Here is a 20,747-nt window from a genome sequence, read left to right on the forward strand (position 1 = left end):
TAATTCATACTATACATGAGCCAATACTATTTACGTTACAAAAAAAAAAAATATTATCCGTAAAGTGGATAATTAAAAAAAAAAAGTTTTTAAAAGGTATGATTTTCGCGAGAAAATAATACAAACAACGTCGTGATTACATATTATTGAATACATTTACTACACGGAATGGAATATTCATAAATCGTATCGATATAGGTTTATAGTGTCGTCCAACTAGATAAAATATTTTTGGTATTTGGTAGAAATATGTCGACGATTGATGACGTGCCGGCGGCTCCGCGTTCTTTTTTCGACCATCTGTGCGGTACGTTCTTTGTGGCATTTCGCGTTTTGGGCGTTTGTCCGTACACGAGAAATCGAAACGGTACTACATTAACAGTTTATTATTATTATTTTTTTTTAAAACCATTTTTTAGTTAGATTATTAAAATAGTAGTCGGTGGCGGACCATGCCGGCGAGATACCGTGATTTTTTCCGATGGACCACGACTGCAGTGACAGTGCATGTGCTTACAATTATTAGAAAATCCTACTTATGAGTTATGGTTGTAGATAAAAATATTTATGTTAAGAAATTATTGACGTTGTTAAAAATAATAGAGATTTATTATATAAAAAACTATTAAAACTATGTACATTTTCATTTGAATTTAATATCATATAGGTGCAAAATACGAGTTATTTTGCTCAGTAATCACTAATTTGAGGGTAGCGTGGTCTCTAAAATGTCAAAATAAGTATGCATTTATATCTTTAAAAAAATTACTAAATATATCCTGGACGAAAGAAATTTGAGAACTGGTCATATAGTTTTTCCAGGCTGAATTGTTTTTATAGACTCATTATAGTTCACCACTGAACTACTGAAGATATTTTATTGTCGTGATTCGTGACACGTATTTCGTCATAACAAATTAGCCTTGAACCCATCTGCATCCATATTATTAATATTATATTATAAGCTATTCGTATGCATGCATGGCCGCTTTGTCTATAAACCGATTTCGGATTGTTGGCGGTCCGCCGCGGTACGGACGATTAAAATCATTTCAAATAATCGCATTCGACGCGTGAGTACTGCACCATTTTCATCACTAGATCTATATATATATATATATTAAACATATTATTGTTTATATTATAATAATTATTGTTAACACTGCATTCTACTACTATTGTCGCGGAGAACGTTTATATAAACGTACCCCAGTACTATCTCCATTATAATAATATTATTGTGTAGTGTGCAGCGTTTACTGTTATTAGGTTTTATCATCGTCATCGTCGTTACTATTATTATTATCATCGTTTTCGTACATATTATTATTATTATTATTATTATTATTACACAACCGTGTACTCTTCGTGCATTTACTATTTTTCTGCGGAGACTGATATTTAATAGTATAGCTTTCGAAACGGTGACAGGCCACGCGAAGCGTTTCTGCGAATAATGTCTTTTTTTAATGCTTTAATTTAATTTTTTACATCTAACTCATGTTTTCCTGGTAAAAAACCGATCCAAGGGGATAATACAAATGTAAAAACACAAATTAAAAAAATAAAACCACTACAAACTGTACCGTACACAATATTACGTGCACTTCAGGCGTCGCCGCGCCCTGCCCGCTAAGCTGGCCTACATTATTATGGAAATATGATATAGGTACTTACTATACTTTATTAATTGTTATTATACCACCGTGTGTTATAATAATTAATATATAAATTTCGTTTAAGAATTGTATGTCATGACGAGTACACTACAGGGTATAGGTATACGTCCACTCCCCCCACAGAGTTTTGCTTCATTCCAACGGTAAAGCGTGTGACAATTAGGTACATATAATATATTGTATAATCAAAACATTGAATATGGATATAATAATAATAATTTATTCAACTTAATTGAGTACCTTAGGTAGGACACATAAATAAAAATTAATTTAAATAATAATATGTCAAGCTGATTACATTTACATCTCTCTTTAAGCAAGCTCGTGATGAAAGAAGATATCTGCAGTTATTAGTTATTTTCAGCAATAATTATTAAACAATTTTCAAAATGTATGAAATTGAAAATAAATACAATAATATAGTAAAGTTCGAAAATACATAAAAACAGTATAATAGTGCTTAAATAATAATGAACATGAACAAATAGTATAATTTTTGACATTAATAATTGTTTTCCTCGAACATATATTTTTTATGCTTTTTTTAAACATATTATCTATATTATCTAAAGAGCAATTAACAATAATAAAAATATAATATTTATGTGGCACAATGGTCAATGACGTCTTAGCAAATTACAATCACAAGACATGAACTTTTAGTTCAAATTTTTCAAACGTGTTAATAAAATATTACAAAAATTTCTAATTTCAAATCAAAATGTCAAAAAGAAAGTCTAAAGCCACGTCAAAGCCTGCAGGCTGCAGTATAATACATTTTCCGGAAATGTTTATGCTAGAATTAGTAGAATTCTATTACGTACCCAATTATGACGGGAAATCAGAAACATTGTCAGAAACACATGTTTCACATGAGTATCTGAACGCGGTCTAACGTGGTATAAAAATTACATTCTTGGTTGTTTATGTTTTAAATCTTATCACCTGCCAACTACATATTAAATGTATGCAGTATGCACACAAACTTTTAAATAGTACTTCACTACATATTACTGTATAGTATAGAAATATGTGTATAGTGCATATGTATAAAATAATATACTATAAATATATTCATATATCGTGTATTAGTGTATAATATATAGACTATAGTCTGTATAGAATAAAAAATATAATTATATTGAACTGTTGTATGACCAGACGACCTTTATTATGATTTATGACTAGTATACCCCCGGTAACGATTTAAAAATGACCTGCAAACAAGTATAATTGTTAACACTGACACAGAGTACAATACTAAAAAAAACACTGAAATTACTGGCCCACCGCCGTCCGGCATTTTTAAAATATAATCTTTACTCCCGCAGGCGTCTTCCGCAAGAAAACCGTGTCTGTGTCTTCGGTGTACACGTTAATCTCGGGCGCGGCGTTCGGGTACGCCACGTTTGCAGCGATCAAGACGTTATCCCGACAACCGCCTCCCATAACCATGTCCAACTTCAATCGCATACTTTTGAAGTTCGGTTACGGCACATTGATCGCACCGTCCGCCTTCGTGCCCGTCATCATGTGGTTCGAAACGACCAAACTCCAGGCATATCTACAGGAGTGGCGACTATTTCAAGTAAGACGACGCCATATTAAGGGACGCATATTATTATTATTTAATTATTATCATACATTTTTATACTATAAGACATTATGTAAGTACCTATTGTATATTCAGCATCCCTGCATGCGTAAGAGTGGGCCACCTACGCACACTGAACAAAAAATAATATAAACATATTTCTGTCTAAAAGATGTAGACACTATATATAATATATTTTTTAATTCTATCGCATTACACTTAATAGATACTTAGAGAATACAATTTAAACGTCAAAGGTATGATATTTTTATTATATTATTAAACGTCTGTTATTTTATTCATATAGGGTGCGAATTGCGAATGAAAGTATAGGTTATCCTTGTTTATAATTACGCGAATTTCTATGCTAGGATTCAAATCACTTGATGCGTCTTGATTTAAAAATTCAATTCATATTGTGATATGAGCAGCAATCTTCTATAAATATTTCTTTACTGTATGTAGATTAGAAAACCACTAAAATCCAATCCATTGATAAATGACTTACAAATTCTTCACTTCCTGGAAATCCTATTTTCGTGGACTGAAAAGAAAATGGTTTCATGATCTTCTAAATTAATCCTCCAACGAATCAATTCCAAGCTAAGCGTCATTAATGTGTGGCTTCTTAATCACATGAGTTCAACAATTTTTATTTCCTATTCCAAATATATTTATTTTGCTTATAGTATAGATTGTATATTTTTTATTTAAATTAAAATGAATATATATATATATATTTATATATGTATATAATATAAAATCTATATTCTATATGTACTTGTTAATACAATCGTATCCTTTCAAATTGAAATATTGTTGGTAGGTGTTCAGTAAGTTATGTATTTAAATTATACCTACCTAATAATTTGAAAGTAATAAAGATATCATAAAGGTTCATTTTGAATACTGCTGATAATATTTTATTAGGTGTTATTTTAAATTTTAATACTAAATGCATGTAGTAAAATGCATCTATTAAATGGATTATATATTATAAAGCACCAACAAAATATATATTCAATAATGTGACGTGACAAATTAATTACCTAATTTTTTTATATTGTGTTACACTCGTCGCGCGTGACTAATTTTAATTATATAATAATACAAATTAAAAGTTAACGTAAATATTTAAATAATTTAAAATGAACCTTAACTGATAAAATAAAAATATGAACTATTTTATGTAGTATTGAAAATACATAAATTGTTATTCAAATTATAAGTAGTAGGTACACTTAATCATATTATCCCTTTTCAATTACTTACAAAAAACAAATCTATGACGTCATGACGATATGTAATGATTCAATAAACCTTTATCTTAAAATCCTCTTTTTTATGTATAACATTTCTGATAATTGTTTATTTTTTGATAGTAAAAAGTCTCTAAAAATTGTATGTACTACCATCATAGTTTTAGGATTCTAGATTTAAATATTTAAATATTGTACATAGGATACGTGGTTTTACATTACCTATTGGGCATTGGCTTAACATTCCAATATCATTTAAACTTTTGAAATTGTAAGTGGAAACAGTAGTTCATTAATAAAATCAGTTGTAAAATTGTAATATTTTATTAATATTTGTTTTCATAAATAATATAAATCGGATATCCTATACCACCATATAATATAAACATACATTTTTTTTCATCAAATAATATATATTTTGGTTTCTTCTCAATAATATTTAATGTTTAGGTTGCTTCGTATATTTTTTACTATGGGTTTTTTCTAAATTGACATAATAACATTATATATTAAGTATAATATGATAAATTATTGAACATAACAGGATTCGCTACAGTGGCATTTGAGATTTTTAACTAAAGTCGCTGCAAATGTAAGATATCATCATCAACAACTAAGTGAGAAGTCTATACAACAAGACATTCTATAAATTGCGTCATATAAATTTCTTTTTTAAAAAAAATCTCTATATAATAATATTACTTTAATGATGGCTATATCTTTTAAATCGTACGAATATGATTTTTATGTGAATAATGTTTATAATATTATAGGCTATGTTAAAATAATATATATATACAGTAGGTATACACTATATTATCAACATTAATATTAACTATTGTTGTGGAAACTGGAAAATAACAACATAAAATAAATATTTTAATTTTTACAAACTACAAATGGACTTAATTACATTACAAAATTGCTGGAAATGAATTCTAAATGCTTGATAGACGATAATAAACACGAACAAAATGTTTTGTATCATTATTATTCTTCTATTTCACATATTATTTTGTTGGTTGAGTAGATTTTTTTTTAAAATTTATTTAAATGTATTCATGAAAAAAACATTACACTTCCCTATTAAGTACACACAGATAATTTACTTTACGGTTGAATAGGCAAATTTATTATTGCTGTACATTATAAACATAAATAAAATAATACTATAAATAACTATTTTATTGTTATATTAGTATAACAATTCAAATTATGACATAATATTATGGTAACAAAGATTCACTTTTGACCAAACAAAAAAAAACGTAATGAAAAACTTTATAAATGCACATTTATAATAATTATATCAATATAGAACTGAATGGATTTTGCAAAATATAATGGGTATAGCTTTATAAATATATAACATAAGCGTTAAAGTAAATGTTTACTATAAATTGGATGTATAGCCCGCAGGTATTGATATACTTACTAAACTTATAGCTAAAAGTATAATATTTACATTTCTAGTGTATTCAATTATAATCTATTTATAAATGTATACATGTCCTTTTTTATTAACGATTATTGTTGCTATTACTATTTAATTTATCTTTTTGTCCCAGGACAATTATAATAGAGTGATCGGCGAATCGGATGGTATTATTATGATCGCGATCGTCAAGAAACGAGTGAACAGAATTTATCGATCGATAATCGTGTTCTTATTGATCACAGGAGTTGCAATATCGTGGTCGTCATCGACCATAAGCAACGTATATGTAGTCGTTTGCACGATAAAAAGTATTTCAATCATGGTTTTCATTGCGGGATTTTGGTTCGTGGGTGCAATTGTGATCGAGGCCACAATCGACGGCTACAAGAAAAAATTACAAATGGTACAAATTACAAGCTACGCTTTATAAAATTTCCTATAAGGAAGATAGTAGCTTACTGCTTACCCGTTACAGACTTATTATAAATAGAAATCACGCGTTTGAGTATGATGGAAGATAATATTATGGTCCCTAAATGACAACATATGTTATATAAATTTAAAAGGTACTATAAAAGTTTTTTTTTTATTTTATCATTTAAATAATTTTTAAGATATTATCTTCAATTTAAAAAATAAACGCTCGAATTTTATTCTTTGCGAAATTCTCATACTAATCAAGATGTGACACATTAGTCATAACTTGTCACGCATTTTTCACGATCGAGTCGCTAACTAAAAAATGTTGTATGACTCATCGATTTGTATGAGAATTCTACAAGATAATAGAAGTTAAATTTATTTGTAGTCATTTAACAGATTAATTGTGATTAAATAAAGTGATTAATTACATTTTTACATTCTCAATTGATACAAAGAATGAAATAATAACAAAACTATAGGTTAGGTTAACAGATTTTTTAATGACACAATTTATGGCCATAAATTTAAATTATGTATTTTAGCCTTTGGGTATTTAATAAAATATAGTAACTTTTATACGCAATGTTATAAATTTGAGAAAAAAAAACTAACTATTTGTATATTTATACAGAAATCCAAATTTTTTAGAAATCACAGTGACATACTTATTTTGACTCGATAAGATAAACATTTTTTTTTATTTATTATTAATGTAATATAATAATATTTTTATCTTTAATATTGAATTCACCGTACTCCATACATAAACAACATAGAATGTTTTTAATAAAGACTTAGTCCAACACTTGCCGCCATTAAACAACATTTTCAATTTATTTTTAAAATTAAAGTTTATTATATTTTGAGCAATGAATTATACTAACGTTAAATATGCAGATATGGTTATTTTAAGTGCATCGAAGTTAACGGGGGTCACATTAAATAAATAAATAACTCTTGTAGATACAAATTGATTTTCAAAATAAAGTGTATTTGATCATGATTATTTTAAAATGTAGAACATTGTGTAATTAAACATGTATAAATGTATATTTTAGACTACTTAATTAAGGTGACAAAAAATAAATATCACCTCTGCTTATCAACTGAGTTCTCAAACAAATTGATATGCTACATCAATTTTTATTAGACGGCAACTTGTATAACATGCAATAAGTTCAAAAACGATGTCACCTCTTGTTTCGTATGAGAATTTAGCACAATTAAAATTCTTGTGTTTATTTTTACATTTAAGATAATATTCTAAGAATAATTTAAATACACCTAGATTTTGAAGGTAGGAAAAAAATGTAAAAAAAAACCTTTTTTAGGCCATCACGTAAGTACGCTTACATTGCTGACCTCATTCATCTTAGAAACATCCTGTATATGGCTGCTATTATACATCATACTATAGTCAAATTTAATGTGGGCGACGGGTATGTACCTATGTAGTTTTTAGTTAATATGGTGATGTTACATGATAAAAATAAAATGCAAACGAATAAGCAGAAAAAAGAAAAAAAGTGGGCGGGTAGATGGATTTGAACCCGGAAAACCACCCACAACGCCACAAATACGGGCCATTGCTGCTATATGTCATGTCGGCTCCCATACATACAGTATATATATTTATTATCAACATATACTTTGTAGGTTATTCGCTCTATCTATTTATTTCCCCAGGACCCGTCTCGTTGTCCCTACAATGACCTATAATACGGCTTCGACTAAACACAATGCAAATGGAATACGCATAAAGGAATAGACCATATAATAGAGGATATAGCCGATATAGGTACCACCATGGCTACATCATTTATACAGATGTATATACATATGTAGAGTGTTATTCGACAACGCGCTTCATTCTATATTGCGAGGTTCCATGTATAATAGTATATAGCGAATAGGTATATATACTAAACTGTATTAAAGTGCCTGACGATTATAAATTATAACAATACGGTGTGTAGTGTGTTTCACTTAAATATATAGTAGGTACCTATCAAACACAAAATATTTCAGCCAAATGGCTATAGATTAAAATAGGGAGTTTTGATGAACATAGAAAACACTAAAATACACATTTCAAGCCAATTCTCAAAATGTTTACCGTTTCGGTATGTACAGGCGTGCAATAAAACTTACATTTTTTTTAAATGGCAACACATGCTAATATATTATTATTATCTTCTCAAACAAAATTATTACTAAAAATAATGAAACAAGAAAATAAAAGGATCCGATGATGAAGGCACGTGAAATTATACAGTAATCAATATAATAATACCTACTTATCATCGGCTTACAATTATTTATATTATAGTACAAGCTTATTATAACCATTGCTTATGGCGCTGGAAAGAATTTTACCGATAAAACGACTGGCATTGAACATTTATTTTTAAATATATTGAAAATAATTTTTAGAATAATTAATTAAAATATTTTTTTTGTTTTTCATCCACGTATTAGGTAATTATTAATTTCTATATAAAAATAAGAATATTTTTACTTTACACGCTTAACGCGATTATTAACTTTATTTAAATGTAATTGAGAATTTTCCAAATCGTAATAGGTTATTACTACATTTGAGTCCATCTCGTACAAATACTTAGTAAAAAAGTGAAAATACATATGTTTTAATATCTAGTTAAATGTACTTGGAGCGAGAGAACATTTTTAAAAATATGTTGATATTGTATGAAATAAAGATTAACCATTTAAGTATACATAATATACAATATAGAAGGTGCTTTATATACGTGTCTATATATATAAACCAATTTAAATTTTAATTATAACTTAACATATAGGCGTGTACTTTATTATATTGTAATAAATTGTCGAGCTATCTTAGTCTGTACACTAGTGGCTATTAATAATATAATATAATATTGTAGGAGTTGGACAGGCACGACAGTTTCAGATTCGGCGCCCGGTCGATCGAAGACTACCGTCTGCTGTGGCTGCAGATGAGTCGGCTGGTTCACGGGGTCGGCGATTACATGTCGGCCACAGTGACGTTTTGCATATTTCACACAACCGTCGTGGTCGTCTTGAGCGTATACGCACTAGCCGTGTGGGGCGCAACGCTCGTCAGACTGCGCCGGTACGAAGCGCTCGCGTCCGCCTTGGTGGCGCTCCTCTGCAACGCCACGTTTCTGTACGTGTACTGCGATTGCGGTTACAGTCAGACCAAAAAAGTCGGTTACCGCTTACCATAATTATTATTATTTATTATTATTAATAATTAGTAATTTTTTTCGTCGTTCATTCGCACGAACTATGATAAAATAATATATTATATAATAATAATATGTAAATAGATAGGTACATATAATATATATATATATCGGCCTATATTTCGACGACTGAAATCCATATATCTCGATTGCTCCCGAATATTCTTTAGGGAATTTCTTTATTAATAGCACTATATGAGTGACTATAAATTCGCTTTTACGGTTTTCGTATACAGTATACCGTATACCGTATAATCATTTATAGGACCCAGCAATTGCTGGACCACGCCGGTTAGGTTAAGTAGTAAGTACTGCTGCGAGTAGTGGGCGACGGACTATTCACATACAATAAATATAGCGTTCCTGGTGCTTGGGTATATAGTAATAGAAAAAAATGTACCTATTGAATAATAGGCATTAATGCTCAAGATGTATCGTTAAAGTAAAATTGATTTATTAGGTAGAAAGCTATAAAATAAAACCATATACCTACCTATATTTTATTTTATATTATTATTGTAAATACCTACTCTGTTTTTATTAAGTACAAAAAATGAGTTATTATTTATTTAGTAGTTATACTAATTTGAGGATAAGAGGCAACATGTTTTATAGAACTTCAAAATATGTATGCATTTATGCCCTAAAAAAAATCACTTAACTTAACACACCCGCAGAACAAAACAAATTTGAGTACCGGTAAAATAGTTTTACTTAGTTAAATTTTATCCATATAAAATATTATATAATCCATTAGTCCTACTACTGGGCCCGGGTATCAAATATATGTATAATATTTAGATATTTTCTATTTATATGCGAAAGTAAGTATCTATCTATCAAAAGGTGCAATAGGTAAATGACATATTATATTATATAAATATATATAAGTAGGTATATACGAGTTACGAGTATATAACCTTAATTCGGTGGTTTTTATTGATCAACTCGTGTCGAGATTGCAATGTTATCGACTGCAGTGAATTTGGTATAGCGATTATGAGCGATATCGTGTATATCAGATAAAATAGGTGTTAGGTACCTATAAATTACAATATTCATAGACGTAACTACAGTTCTTTAAGTTGGAGGTGGGGGCTAGATTAAAATGTTTTATAGGAAATATTTTTTAATTAGATTATTATTTATTATTTCTAATGGTGTTTATACAACTGACTTGAATGATTATTCGTTAACATTATACTTTTTTTAATTGTAAAAATAAAGTTAATACTAATATGTTTATAAGCACATACATTTACACAAAAATTTTGGGGGACTGAAGCCCATCCAAGCCCTCCTAGTTACGCCTATGACAATATTATATAATGTTTATTTCGAAGTTCTCGATGTGTGTCAATAATGCGAAAAATCGATATAACTACCACTTTCAATAGCTTGATGTTCGCATATTAGGTTTATAATCATCGAACGTTTTTTTTTGTAATCTATTTTAAGTGGATGGAAAATTATATTTCTGATATCGTTTAATAAACTTATATAAACGCCTATGTATAGATGCATTTTAACTAGAATTAAACAATTTGATAAGAATAATTATTGTTTGGCGTAAAGGCGTAAAGCCTGTAAAGGTGTAGTATAGGTACCAGGTACTTACCTATATCGTGTACGATATATTCTAATTTATTTGGATTAAGATCACTATTGTTAGAAAGTTAAGGTGCAGTGCGCGGTTGCGCACAATGTGGCCACGCCCATACTATAGGCGCATATTTCGAACGTTATGGGTACCGGGTACCATATACCTATTTAAGTTACAATACAAAACGTATGAGCAAACTATTTTCATTTTCTGCTTATTTTAAAAATACCGATTTAAGCAAAAATGTATAATACGCGCTTTTAGACACGAATTTCGTTATCAGTTTATAAGTGCAGTTAATGTCCGACACAAAAGTAGAGTTTTTTTATTTGACAGTTGTGCACTAATTCGTAAATAAAATAAAATAAATGAACCGCTTTTTAAACCTGTGTGATATAAGTTACTTATATGCTACAGTAAGCCTAAAAATTACAATAAACAATATTAAAAAAAATAATAATAATAATAATAAAAATTTTACCTTCATTTTTTTACAATATAATTATGTTCCTGATATGAAAACGGTAGCTTATTTAAAAATCTATTACAGGCGACTTCATTTTTAATATGGGAAATATAACGTTTTGCTTCAACTTGAAAATAGTTTTCATACTCAAATTTATAAAAACAAAAGAAAAAAATCAATTCTCAAACTCAGATTTTAAATAATTTATTAATGTTTTTATTACTTAATACTCATGTGTAATATGTATGTATATATATTTATAGAATGGTTACAATGGATACGTTTTCTATTCAAGTCTTCAACGTGTCATTTTTTTTCTTTTAATTAAATTGTCTTAACACATATATATTTAATATAGATTGTAGGTAAATAGAAAAAAACTGAAAACAGTGCCTAAAAAACGTTATTCCGTAAACATTTTTGAAAATGGTGCATCATGTTTTATAGTTAGTTTTTTGTGGTTTACATTAAAATATTGAATAGCGTTTTGATGTTAATTTGGAAATTTAGTTTTGACATAATTTTATCGAAGGAGAAAAGTGCGTTTTTCACTAATTATGAAACGTTCAGACCAATGTTTACATTAACATATATTATAAATAATATAGGTACCTATTATATTGACATAGTAAAAAGTAAGTACGTTTTTACAAAATCTGACCATTATGTTATGACTTATGATTGTTATGATTTAATGATTACCTACCTGCAATATTTTCAATCAACAATTCAGAACTGATAATACCACCTATAAGTAAGCACGCCCGCAGGATACAATCCCTCACCTGGGGCAAGATCAAAATTCTAAAACCAAATCAAAAAGGTTATTTTAAATTTTAATTTTAATATATTTCTAGTGTCTCTATTCTAAAATAGCATAAACTACATAGAAAAAAAAAACAACATTATGTCATACTTCATAAATGAATCTCAATAAAATTATGTTATAATTAATATGCGTGGCATTAAATTAACATTAGTTTTAAAAAATTCCCATTTCCCAGTAGGGGCAATGGCCCTTTGCCCGCCCTTGCCTATAAGGCTATAATAAGTATATAAGGTATTTCAATATTGTTGTGTTTCGTCTTTTCGGAGTAGTACGTTTTGTAATTTGCACTAGATATATATATATTATATATATGAGATCATTATACAGGGTCAGTCTTCTTGTGAATAATATTTTTTTTTTAATTTTTAAACCAATATATTTACAATCTATACATACAATAAACATGGTATAATAAGTAAGTGTGATAACAATATGATAATACCGTTTAGAATTAGAAAAGGAAGGTTCCCAGCGGTGCCACTTGACAAGTTAAGTTGATATTCCTATATGCTAATAGCAGGTCTCTCTGCCATTACCATTAGTCTTTTAATTAATAGATTGTGATGTGAATTGTGGAGCTTTGAATTTGATGTAAAAGGATTTTGAATTTGGTTAGTTCCTTGAGGGTTGGTAGCTTCAGGTCTGTGTAGAGATTTTTATTAGTATTATATACCAAAGGGCAGAGGTTATTAGGCGGAGGCAGATAGATTGGAATACTTGTAGTGTTTTTGTGTTTGATGGCTTAGATGTACCCAAAGTTGGATGCTGTAGAGCCAGCCCGGACGCGCGGAGTATTGATTTATATATGATTAGTTTATTAGTTAAGGAGAGTTTTGATTTTAAAAGGGCTCTCAGGAGATGCAGTCTAGAACTCTAGAGTTAATAAATTTGCGTTTGTGTTTTGAATGCGAGCTCCAGTTGAGACATTCATCAAATATTAACCCTAGGTATTTTATTTCGTTTTTTGATGGAATAACTTTGTTGTCGAACGTGACAGGTGGGTAATCAGATTTACGCATTGTGAAAATTACAAGAGTGGACTTGTTTTCTTTGTTTTTTTATTTTCCATTGATTTGTTCATAAGTTAATCATACTTAGGTCATTTTGGATTATTTGACTGGTGGATAATATAGGTACCTCGGTACATACACCATAGTTAACTGCAGAATAACATTAAATAAAAAATAACTACTAACAAAAACAGAAATTTAAAGTAGTGTTAGCTATTGACATTCACTACCTCTATTTAAAAATGCTAAATATAGGTAATATGATAAGTGTATAGGTACCGTTACAATAAGTAAATAGGTATACAACTGTAGTATTTGAATATACACTATAGTATAAGTACATTACTGTAATAAAAATACACCAGTGACAATTATTAAAAATATACCCGCCAAGAACAAAGAACGATAATGTGTTCAATTTCGATATAGTCGCATTTCGCAATATATTAATACAATTAGGTATAGGTACACATAATGAACTGCCTGCAAATTGACGCTGCAGCCGTCGTCTTAAAATGTCCTATGAAACAGAATTAACCAATAGCTATTAGCTGATATAGGTGAAAACTACCAGGCAATGGTAGGTAATATTTTATTTTATACATTTTTACGGGCTGAGACATTTTTACATAGATAAAATGGGAGGTCGTCGTGAAGAATTATTACACCGAAAATCGTTTGACATTTCGGAGAGCGCGGGGACTTAAGCTGTCATCATTAAGTACTACTATCATCATATTTTAATATAATTTCCATTGGGAATAACCTGCAGTGACTTAAATAAGAAAAATGTTCAGAAGACTAACAGAATATTGTTTAAAAATTAAATGTTGATCGTTTTAGGAGTATAAATTGTATTCCTATTGGCCGGGACCATTATCTAGAGATTTTTGGGGTCTCTGACCACCCATCATATTTGCCCCGCTGCAGGTCATAATAAATTGCTAATTAATTCGGACTCGGTTTATCGAATTTATTAGATATATATGTATTACAGCTGCAGTATGTCAGTATAGGAGAAACGCACAATATTATACGTATACCAAGAGGCTAGCTGAGCCAACATTTCAACCATGGTGGTTTGTTTAAAGTATGTTCTAACCTTCGTTGGCCCAAGAAATCGTTTTGAATAAAATTTGCCCCACTGTATGAACCCGGTTGGATGCAATAATCGCCTCATCGCATCATCGATATCCGCGTCAAATTTCCGTCGCCTTCTCCTCCGGCCATCACATTGATGCAGATCATGCCTAGTTCGTATCAATGAGGATTTAGTGATTTACGGCTATATTATAATATACTAAAAACACTGATAGTAATAATACTTATGTATAGGTACATACCTAACACATATTATCTGAGTAAACGTTGTTTTATTTTTATTTTTATGTGCCACCCTGCTGCTCGCAGTGCGTCGACAGCGTGATACTACTCATACTGAAATTGAAGTCGTTGGCCAGATGGACAACATCGAATTACATTCAGGTACAGTAAGTATACTATAAGTGTGTATATACGCGCTCACCTCGCCGTACTAATCCAATAGTCAATACCATTGAGTATTGACGCTCCCGCGACATATTATAATGCGATGATAAAATACGACATATCATGAGCGATATCCCGCGATTCCCGACATCCGACGAGAATAGTAGCGGGTGATCGGCATAACATCGGACCCAACCACATTTGTCTTGTTTTTGCTCTCATCGTCTCTCATCAACGTACAATAACAGCGTGGTGGGCGCACAGAGCGATAGCACAGCAATGGTGTTCGTCTGTGCGTGTATTCAACTTAAACGTCAATACATACACCACCTACCACCTACAGTCTCTATTATTATTAAATACACTCGCGCACGCACTGCTCGCCGCGGACAGAAGAACGGTGCCGCCGGCCCGGTACAGAAATCTTTAGGGTGTAATACTGATATCTGCTGCAATATGTATACATAATAGTATAATACATGGATATATAATATATATATATATATTATAAGTGTTAATACTCGAAAGTGTGTTGTAGCATTTAACAGCGCAAATATTTCGTTAATATTTCTACCCACCAAAAACGTCAGGTCGTTCGGGTGCTTCATTTCGGTTTATTTAAAAGCGTGACAAGTTTTATCGTCTGTGATGCGATGTGTCATTTTGAAAACGTTTCACGTAGTTGCACAAAAGAGACCTTTTGTATTTTGATACATAAAAATCGAATTTAGGGCGAGTAGTTTATGAGTTATAAGTATTTAAAGTTTTGTTGTGCGGAGTGGAGTGATACGGAGTTACCCCGCAAAATGTTTGTACACTACTTCGCTTATCATAACTTTAAATACGTATAACTCATTAACTACTCGTCCTAAATTCGATTTTTATGTATCAAAATACTCAGAAAATTATTCTGCTTTGGAATATGAAATTAAAACTATGTTATCATTCAAAAAAGTAAAAAACTTAAAAAAATATAATTTTTTAATAAAAATGACAACATGAAACTATTGTAAAAAAATGTTTTCAAAAACATTCACCCTGTATACATGACAGTCGAGGGTGTCGAGGTGATACGACACACAAACGAATCAAAAATGTGTGCTCATTTGTTTTATTTCATAAATTGTTCAGTTGAAATTTGATTTACCCTTCAATAGCCCACGAGATGTCACTTAGCGGTTGTCCATAGTTTTATACGCACTACCCTCTAATTGCTTTTCTGGATTAAAATAGAAAGAGAGATTGCCATGTTAATGGGTTGCTTCATTACAAATATATTTTTATTTTATTACATGTAAACAGATAACGTTGTTCTTAAATGCTGTGAATCAATATCAACCGAACGTGAATGTGATTGGCTTCTATGAAATCAACAGAGGATTGCTTGGCTCAGTGAGTGGAAGCGGCATCAAAATCACCATCATGTGAATTATAAATATTTTATTTTTCAGATTTTATCCTTGCTTTTGACGTACCTAATAGTTCTTATACAACTGAATTCTTCGTTTACCATGCCGAGTCCTGTAGAAGATAATAATAATAACAACAACAACACTATACATTGACATCACTAGAATGTGACACATTTGTTCTTAATAAGAAAAATATTCATTGTTATTTATTTTAATATTTTAATTTATTTTTTAGAATTTAAATTTCCAATTTCTTATAATTAATGTACTTATAAAATAATCACATGTAAAATAAATATCGTGAATAAATAATTAAAATAATTTTATAATGGTGATTTTTTTTATCAATTTACTAGGTATAACATATTTTTCATTGACGAAGGTAAGTGTTCAAAATGTTTTTAATGTGATTTGATGGATCCGCTACACTCAAACCTGTAATAAAATAAATGAAGTTGGTTTTAAGACAACACTATAACAGTTAAGTTTTGACTAATTTAAACCCTTCACTATCGCTATATAAATATAAGACTAGATACAATTATTGATAAAACATAATACAAAAGTATAAGTTATATGATATTTTTATTAAAATGTTTAACTATGGATAAAAAAATTAATGTTTAATAAATTGTTCATATTAAGAAAAAAAATGTGTTTTTTAAGTTTTGATATTTATAACGTTACTTAACATTTTTAGAAAAGTAACATTTAATATTTTTCTACTGAAAATGTGGTAATAAAGTGATATTTTATTTAATCTTTTCAAAACAATTATGAGAAATAAATTTTTTTTAAGGCAAATCATCTCGTTTTTTTTAACTCAGAATCTAAAATTAATTTAATTTAAAAATACATATATGTATATCTTGATCTATCTCACTAGTTTATAATATATATGATAAATACTATATTTAGAAAATTTATATCTTACATGCAGCATCACAAAGTTCTTCAAATGAGGTGCAAGGTAAGAAATCTACACTTAAAGCATTCATCATCATTTCTGATGATTTGAGCAGCATCTCATCATTGTGACGAATATAGTCAGCTAAGCTTACTGACCAACTTTTACTTTCAGTAACCTCGACAGTCTGTAAGTAATACACAAATATAAGTATCAGAAAATTATATTAATTGAAAAAAAAAAGTTACTGATTACCTTGAAATAGCATTCATACATCTTATTGATTAATACAAAGAACATAAGAGCTGATTTGTAAGCAGTATAATCATGAGGAGTCAAAGGCACAGAGCGTACATTGGGTGCTATAGAAGAATTGGTATGATGAACATGAGCCATCAATATAATTCTATTCAAATGTATTAAACGATTTGTCAACATCCATTTTGAGTATGGAGTCAACATAATAGCCAATGTAAGATAGTATAATGGACCTTCAGTATCATAAAAACTATCAATCAATTGGTCTGCAGACTTTGGTTCTAGGTATGTGTTTAGATTACGTTCCTCTGCAGTGGAACGCCTAGTCCTAAATATATATATTAATTTTAAACACAACTATAATAATACATATTAATTATCAAAGTGAACTGTTACGTACGTGTTAATCACATATAATGCCATTTGCATGAGGTATGGAACTAAGTTCATATTAGACTGAGGTCCACCTCCCCCAGTATCTTCATGGAAGCTCTTTGCTTGTGCAAATCTGAATAAAAGTAACTTAAGATCATGCACTGTTTGCATGTAACTTATATCTCTTTGGCCAGTAGCTTCTTGTAAATATGAGTTATGTCTGGCTAAACAATTTGCATAAGCTGATTCAGCAACTGAAGGACCCCACATTGGCAATAAACCATTACATTTTGTGTTTGCATTTTGTAAAGCTGCCGATTCCCATTCATCTCTAACCCTTGCAAGTCTACAAAATACAATTCAAAAATAGAACAATTTAAACTTCTTTATAAAAATAAATTATATTTTAATATTATTTATTGGATAGTGACTAGAGACAACAGTGTCAATCTGGCCTTTGGCACAATGTTTTTCAATAGGCATGTATTTACAGACACGACTTGTTAAGTTTGGAATCAATATAAATAAAAATAAATCATAGATTTACCTGATGAATCAGACTAATGCTAATAAGAAAATTATGAAGTATTATATAATGCATAATATGCTCAATATATTAAATTTTAAAGTAAGTTAACTGTTCAGCAATTAAAATTAAATAAATAATTTATAAGATATCTACACACAGAACCAAATTGCATTATTTTTTTTATAGTATATATCAGCAGTTCCCAAACTGTGAGATGCACCTCCCAAGGGAGGCGCGAACCGCTTGGTAAATATTTACTGTTAACTTATATTGCCATAAAAATAAAATTTTTTGTATATTTAAATACTATAAATTTGTAATTTAAATTTTTTATGGGAGGCGCAATTATTTTTTTTAATTTTTAGGGTGGCATGTTCTAAAAAAGTTTGGGAACCGCTGGTATATATTATAATACTAAATTTAAAATGAAAAAAACCTCATCAAAATATTAAATAATTAGTATTATGTATTTATCTAATTTATTACCTAATATTATTTAATGTTTGAGTTAATATATATACTTATATATTTTTAAAATAAAATGTGTTGATTATACACGCATTTTTTTGTTTTAAATAATATCATATAATTTAATTTTACAAAATAAGCAGTTAAGATAAAATAGTATTTTTAAAACATTGCTTACCTAACTGCAGACATATGGCAGTCAAAATGAACAACATTAAAATGTGTTACAGTACTGTACCCAATTGTTTTGCGAGCTTTTACTTCATGTTCCTCGACAACACACCTCTTGGTAAATGTATATATACCTAATACTTTAGTAGGTTGGAATTTATATCCTTCTCGACAAATGACACACACTAATCCAGTCTCTTCGCCTAAATCTTCTACTTGTTGCAATAATGAAGTTTCAGCAGTTACTTGACCCTTTTCATTAGTACGCATTCCTAATTGTCCAAGTTGTTTTTGTCGCATCGCCATAGCTAATCGTTTTTTCTCAGCTTTAGTTTGTTCACGAACTTGTTCTATTTTTTCTGCCATTTTTGGATTAGTTTTTAATGCTTCTAATAAATTTTCTGCAAGAGATCCAACATGTTCATCTGAGGACACTTGTTCTAAGCAATGTACTGTATGAATACACTCATCAGAAACAGCAGTCTGAAATAATTATAAAAAGGATATTTTACTAAAATAAAATCATCAAATAAAAATTGATTCAATAAGAGAAAAATATTCTGAGTAATTAGCTTATATTTGTGTTTAATTAAATATATTAGTTTTCTTATACTTCTTTATATTTTTGAAAACTATTAGAGGTAATTGAAATATAACCTCTTCAAGATACCAGCTAAATAATATTTCTGATTAATAGAAGAACAACAACAAAGTTTTGGAGTACACATTTGGTCCAAAAAGTATTACAGAAAAAGATAACAACAAAATATCATTATAAAACTTGACTAATACATACATACATTAGTATGTAACATTACAAGATTCTTAGTTCAAAATCTAAAATAACTCATATGTTCATTAAATACAATTTAACTATTCTAGAAACAACATAAAACTTTTAATTATTGATAATTTAATAATATACCTGAGTTGGTTCATGGCCATTAGCTAATCCAGTCCAAAATCTTAAGATATATTTTAACGATGGTTTAGAAATGAATTCTTTCCATTCATCTTTATCATTGTTTTTGTTTAAAGTTGATTTTACAGTGGGTGCATGACGCTATACAGTAAATAGTTATTATAAGATTTCACTTGAATTTATAAACTACAAATTATACTTACTGATATATATTGAATAACATTATTAATAACCCCAAGAGAAAGTATATAATCTTTTAATGTATTTCCAAGTGAATTATTTTCAATGCCGTATGTCAAATCACAAAACAAATTCATCTAAATATATTAACATAAATAAATTATTTATTTTTAAAATTTAATAAGTTATTGATCATATTACCATTTGTTCATCTTGTTTAGAGTGGACATCATCAAATTTTTCAAAATCAGAAATCACTGAAGCAAAATGATCCATGAGAATAATCATTTTAGCTTTATTATTGTATGTAAGGGCAGCTAAGACACGAGTTAGATGCTGAACAATTGTATAGCGAGCATTTGATGCACAGTGTAGAAGATATCGAATATGGTCATCAGGACCAAATGTCTCTGATAATGTAGCAAATGCCTCTGGGCCTTTGGAGGTAGCTTTTGATAATATTGTTTCCAAAATCTATTTTTTGA

General features: G+C 29.3%; 2 protein-coding genes and 1 long non-coding RNA gene across 6 annotated transcripts in view; 1 reads left to right on the top strand and 2 right to left on the bottom strand.

Annotated features, from left to right (window-relative positions):
- Positions 1-259: 259 nt before the first annotated feature.
- LOC132923186 (gustatory and odorant receptor 63a) lies at positions 260-16,633 on the top strand. Of its 2 annotated transcripts, XM_060987038.1 has the most exons (7): positions 260-367; positions 3,011-3,267; positions 6,101-6,373; positions 9,303-9,605; positions 14,963-15,037; positions 16,343-16,432; positions 16,492-16,633. In XM_060987038.1, exons 2-7 carry the CDS (start codon positions 3,133-3,135, stop codon positions 16,603-16,605), a joined length of 990 nt encoding a protein of 329 aa, XP_060843021.1. In that variant the 5' UTR covers positions 260-367; positions 3,011-3,132; the 3' UTR covers positions 16,606-16,633. The 2 variants fall into 2 exon arrangements, with proteins under 2 accessions (XP_060843021.1, XP_060843026.1); XM_060987043.1 differs by lacking the exon at positions 6,101-6,373 and having other exon boundaries at positions 16,492-16,616.
- On the bottom strand, positions 13,373-15,440 carry LOC132923200 (uncharacterized). Its single transcript, XR_009661126.1, has 3 exons — positions 15,078-15,440; positions 14,896-14,989; positions 13,373-14,802 (listed from the first exon to the last, which is right to left on the bottom strand). It is a non-coding gene; the product is annotated as an uncharacterized LOC132923200 (long non-coding RNA).
- An 18-nt stretch (positions 16,634-16,651) lies between the features above and the next one.
- Positions 16,652-20,747, bottom strand: part of LOC132923170 (E3 ubiquitin-protein ligase UBR4) — a 31,356-nt gene continuing 27,260 nt past the window's right edge. For all 3 annotated transcript variants that reach the window (XM_060987019.1, XM_060987031.1, XM_060987027.1), the window contains exons 65-72: positions 20,464-20,736; positions 20,286-20,399; positions 20,086-20,223; positions 19,168-19,643; positions 18,018-18,338; positions 17,615-17,945; positions 17,387-17,546; positions 16,652-16,887 (exon numbers count right to left, since the gene is read on the bottom strand). In XM_060987019.1, the coding sequence (XP_060843002.1) occupies positions 16,823-16,887; positions 17,387-17,546; positions 17,615-17,945; positions 18,018-18,338; positions 19,168-19,643; positions 20,086-20,223; positions 20,286-20,399; positions 20,464-20,736 (1,878 nt within the window). In that variant the 3' untranslated portion in view covers positions 16,652-16,822. The remainder of the gene's footprint in view (positions 16,888-17,386; positions 17,547-17,614; positions 17,946-18,017; positions 18,339-19,167; positions 19,644-20,085; positions 20,224-20,285; positions 20,400-20,463; positions 20,737-20,747) is intronic.

This window comes from Rhopalosiphum padi, chromosome 1 (assembly GCF_020882245.1).
Source record: "Rhopalosiphum padi isolate XX-2018 chromosome 1, ASM2088224v1, whole genome shotgun sequence".
Lineage (NCBI taxonomy): Eukaryota > Metazoa > Arthropoda > Insecta > Hemiptera > Aphididae > Rhopalosiphum > Rhopalosiphum padi.